Genomic DNA, 5,000 nt, shown 5'->3' with positions numbered 1-5,000 from the left:
GGGGACGAGATTGCGATGAAATGTTCGGACAGAGTTTGGACATTGTTTTCGTGGAAAACTCATACTAAAAGGAGCTGTATATGTAGGATATCGACTTAAGGAAAGATTATTAACACGAAAACGACGTTGGGAGAACACTGTGTTTTCGAGCAAGGTAGGTTTTTAAGTTCGTTTCTTTTTCAGGTTTTTCGGGAACTCAGTCTGTTCATGAGTCTAATATTAATAAGCTTATTAAAATATAATTTGGCAGACAAAATTACGATCAGTCAGCTTGTAGCTTAGCCCAGAAACCTCAAGAAAACGAAACGTTGTTGCAACAGACAAAGTTTTTTCACAATTTTATTTTGTTTACAAGATTTATATTTCCCGCCATTTTGGCGGCAGTCCGACCGGCGACCCGCATTGTGCGGATTGCAGCTGGAGTTTATGTTTGCAGTCGGCAATGTAAGCGTCCTTAGCAACAGGTTTGTAGTTAAGAGTCTCCCCCCCCCTCCTTAATAGTCTGAGAGAAACACTTCAAATTGGGCTGAACATGATTAAGAACCCCAACTGAATATCTACAAAGCGGGATTGGCCTTATTCGCTCAGCGGCCATATTGGCCATAGACAATAGATTTCGTACCCCGATCCGAGCCTCGAGTTGAAATGTTTGGGAACGAGTTTCGGTGGGGCAAAACAAAACTTTTCAATCCCTCGGGACTCAGAATGGCCGCTGAGTGATTAAGGGTCCATAGAGTGAATTTAGGACCCCCATCCCAGTGGCAATTCCAGCCACTGGATCCATTACACTGAACCGGTCATGCGAGCCGTTGAGATAGCTGCGTCCTGAATGGTTGTAGGAGCGGGACTTGAAACCAGCGCAATCACGTGCAAATACAACGCCCTCACAACTAGGGCACGTGACCTCTTTACGTTACACGCGTGAAAGTCGCATGCCTTTGCATTTTCATTGCACTTGTAGACGAAGGCACAGTTGTTCAAAGATCAGATAACTTTATCAAGAGGATGACTGTTTGAAATTGTCAGATACTGACTTATCCACTGGAAAAATTTATCCGGCCTCGGAAAACCTGGGACCAGGTTTTGATCACTGAGAAAAATACTATTAGCGTCCAAACAGTGTGGCAAAAAAGCCTCTTTTCCACTTTTTCTCTGTTTCACTACCTCCAGCATGTGAAGATGGACTCCCTTCGCTTTCATTACCGCTAGATCCTTTCCTCATTGCCTTGGCTTTTTTCATTAACTCGTTTTCAGCCTGTCTTATTTCAAGTAACTGCTGTTTCTGTAGTTCTTGTTGTTCGCGCCGTCTTCTCTCGGCTTCTTTGCGGAATTTTTCCTCAAGCCTTCGACTTTCGTCCAGCATTTGTTTCCCGTTGTCTGAAGCCATCTTGGAAAGCTCGACTCGTCTGGTAGTTTGATCCAAAAGCTCGGACAAATTAACAGCAGCTTGTGCTTCACAATGCTCCTGTCGTCTACGCTGCACCTAAAACATTAATCAACGATTCCTGACAAATTCTATTTAAATGAAAGTAATTTAGAACAAGGTTTGTTAAAAACCGGTTGCACTGTTTAAATCATCGCCCCTTTGAAGTAAGATTCAAATCGTCTTTTTAAAAAATAATGATAATATTAAAACTGACAAAATAAACTAACCTCTTCGAGTTTTATCATCTCCATTTCCAGCCTCATCTTGTTCACATCTCGCAGTCTGTCTTCTTCTTCTTGTTTCCGCATTAACAATTCCTGTTTTTTCCTCTCTTGTTCTTTCTTCTCCTTATCTTGAAGAAGCATACGCTTTTTCGCTTCTTCTCTTTCCTCTTCATGTTCTTTTCGCTTTTGTTCTTGTTCAAGCCTCAGTTTCTCTGCCATTTGCATGGCCTCGTTTTCCTCCCTGCGTCGCTGTTCCCTCGCACGTCTTTGTGTCTCCGCCATTTCAGCAGCCTTCTGTTCGTCCTCTTTCCTCTGAGCAGCCATTCGCTTTTGATGCGTCGCTTCCCTTTGTGCCTTCTCGTCTTCTTTCTCCTTCAATTGATCCAGGTAACGCCGCCATTCAATCTCCTTCACCTTCTGTTCTTTCTCTCGCTTCTCTTTCTCTTTTGCTAACAAGCTTTCTTCAAGTTCCAATTTTCGTTTCTCCTCTTCTTGTCTCTTCTCTTCTAATTCTCTCTTTCTCTTCTCCGCCGCTTCCCTCTTCCTTACTTCATCTCTTCCCACCTCGTTTTGCAATAACTCTGAGACAACTTTCCCTTGTCTTTCCAAAAACTCCTTTCGTACGCCCGACTCCAGCAACCTAGCTTCCTCTGATGTCTTGTCTCGTTCTACTTCGTACTCCTTCTTCTTCTGATCAATCAACGCTTTTCTGGTGTCAACAAACTGACTTATCTCCTCGTTTTCTTTCATTTTCTCCTGCTGCCATATCCTCTGCTTTTCTGATTCTATCCTTGCTGATTCTTCCTGTCTTCGTCTCAAGTCTTGAGCAAAACTAACCCAATCCTCCTCTTGTTTTCTCTGTTCTTCTTGCTTTCGTCTCTTCTCAGACAATGCTCGTTCTGTCTCTTCTTCTATATGCCTCAGTTTCTCGAGTTCCACTTGTTTCTGCTTTTCAATCCTCCTTTGTTCCTCGGATGCTTTCCTCGCTTCTTCTAGAGTCAACCATTCCTGTTTCTTGGCAAACACTTCCTTACTTTCTTTTTGCTTTGCAGTTTCTACTTCTTGTCTTTTTTTCATTTCTGAGGAAACAAGTTTGTTAGCCTCCTCCTTCACCTTGCTTTTCTCCGCTTCGCGCAGCGTTTCCAAATGTTGTTGCTTGATCAATTCCTGCTCTTGCCATTCGTCCTTCAACTTCCTCTGTTCTTGTTGCAATTTCTCTCGATTTTTCTTAACTTGCTCTGTCCCCTCTTTCTCCTTTACTCGCTGATTTGCGATCATTTGCGCCGCTTCCTCCCATTTTTTCTGTACCTCATCTTCGCCTCCGAAAGCGCTGCACTCACTCGCTATTTGCGACAGGACACTTTGAGCCAGAGCCTTCTCTCTGATAGAGCGTTCATTCCTCAAATGATTCACAACTTCATCCGACATCACAAATTGCCCTCCATCGTTCGACTGCTCGTATCCATTTGCTGCCATGTTTTTTTTGAGAGACTGAAAAATTGAAGCAATAAAAAATACTGTATCTAGTATTCATTATTAGTTCATAGAGTGGTACGTTAAGAGCAGTAGGCTCATAGCTCATCTGAGCACATATTTTCATTTGCTATATACTGTCTTAGTCTAATCAATGTTGTACGCAACACTAAGGGTGCTTTGCACTTGGCAGAACTGACCGGCAAGGCCGGGCAATTGGAAGGACTAACTCTACAACACATTCAAATTAACACACTTCGAGGATGATCTATACTCCTCCAGAAGAATTCGAGCGATTATCATGCAAGTGTTCCGTCAAATTGTTGCATTTCTTTGAAAACTGATGGGTCTGGCATGCCACTCAGTTGTGTCAACATGAAAGCGCCCTGAGACTTTATTTTATGTGGTCAGTACACTTACCGTGCAGCACGAAAATTTTGCGGATTTGCGATTTTTTGTAGTTTGCGGGCACAAATTTTTGCGGTTGGAGAAGACTGAACTTTCTGCTCGTACGGTCTGTTGAGTCACAGGGCGTTTTCCATTTACCAAGAAATTCCGGAAATTCCGGTTGGGATGTAAATGTAACACACGTTTTTGGTTCGTTCCACTGGAAAATTTCCGGAATAAACGGAACTTCTGAAAAGGTAGTCCTGTTTTCCCGTTGGAAACTTTCCGATGGAAATGTGTGTTCCATTTACAACTTTTGAAAGGTCTTAAAGACGTAAAGATTACAGCTGAATTGATCTTAGCGTAGACTTAAAATATTAACATTAACTTTATCGGCCAGGCCCGGGTTGCTCGAAGCATGGTTAGCGCTAACCAGCGCTAAATACCATGGAAACCAAAAGGTTTTTATACCTCTTAACCAACGGTTAGCGCTAACCAGGCTTACAGCAACCGGTCCCAGCTTGACATCTACTGGAAGTTTATTCCATAGTTGAGCGCACTTGTAGGTAAAAGAGTGCTATTGCTATCATCATCATCATAAAGAAATAATAATAATAATAATAATCATCATCATCATCATCATCATCATCATCATCATCATTCTGAAACCTGACAAAGGGAATGGTGTGGTCATTTTGGACAGGACAGTTTATGATAGCAGTATCCTTAACATCATCTCGGATTCGTCCAAATTCAAGAAACTTAAGGATGATCCAACTCTCCTAAGGGAGGGCCAATTACAACGGTTTCTTCGCAACCTGAAGAAGAAGGATGAAGTTGAGAGCACCATTTGTGACAAGATCTATCCATCAGGATCTCAACCAGCCAGAATTTATGGGCTTCCTAAGATGCATAAGGTTCAAGATCACTCTTCGACACCTCCTTTCCGGCCCATTGTTTCTTCGATTGGAACCTATAATTACAACCTAGCTAAGTATTTATGTACATTGTTAAACCCTCACATCCCTAATGACTACTGTGCTCATGACACTTTTACTTTTGTTAGTGAAGTCACTAGACTCCATACCCTAAATAAGTTCATGGTTTCTTTCGATGTCGAAAGTCTTTTCACCAACATTCCCCTCATCGAATCTATCGACTTAGCGGTAGACTACATTATAAAGGGCAATCCAGATATTAAATTAGGACGGGAAAATCTTACTAAGTTATTTTTCTTTGCCACTGCTCAAACCTATTTTTCATTTTTGGGTAATTTTTACGATCAAATTGATGGGGTAGCCATGGGCTCCCCGCTTGCTCCTGTACTAGCTAATCTCTTTATGGGTCACCATGAGAAACGCTGGTTAGAGAATTACAATTCAGGTATCGAGTTTTACCGTAGATATGTCGACGACACCTTTGCTTTGTTTAATACCGAGCAGGATGCTTTATCTTTCTTTAGTTATATCAACAGCCAGCATCCTAACATC

General features: G+C 42.1%; 1 protein-coding gene across 1 annotated transcript in view; it reads right to left on the bottom strand.

Moving 5' to 3' along the window:
* Nucleotides 1-5,000, bottom strand: part of LOC137985010 (golgin subfamily A member 6-like protein 22) — a 19,079-nt gene that overhangs the window by 2,002 nt on the left and 12,077 nt on the right. Inside the window, exons 3-4 of the mRNA XM_068832402.1 lie at nt 1,654-3,141; nt 1-1,483 (exon numbers count right to left, since the gene is read on the bottom strand). The exon at nt 1-1,483 is cut by the window's left edge and continues 2,002 nt beyond it. Of these exons, the coding sequence (XP_068688503.1) occupies nt 1,106-1,483; nt 1,654-3,126 (1,851 nt within the window). The 5' untranslated portion in view covers nt 3,127-3,141 and the 3' untranslated portion in view covers nt 1-1,105. The remainder of the gene's footprint in view (nt 1,484-1,653; nt 3,142-5,000) is intronic.

The sequence above is a fragment of the Montipora foliosa genome, chromosome 14 (assembly GCF_036669935.1).
Source record: "Montipora foliosa isolate CH-2021 chromosome 14, ASM3666993v2, whole genome shotgun sequence".
NCBI classification, from domain to species: Eukaryota; Metazoa; Cnidaria; class Anthozoa; order Scleractinia; family Acroporidae; genus Montipora; species Montipora foliosa.
Note: the sequence above shows the minus strand (reverse complement) of the source record. Positions and strands in the feature narration are given on the sequence as shown.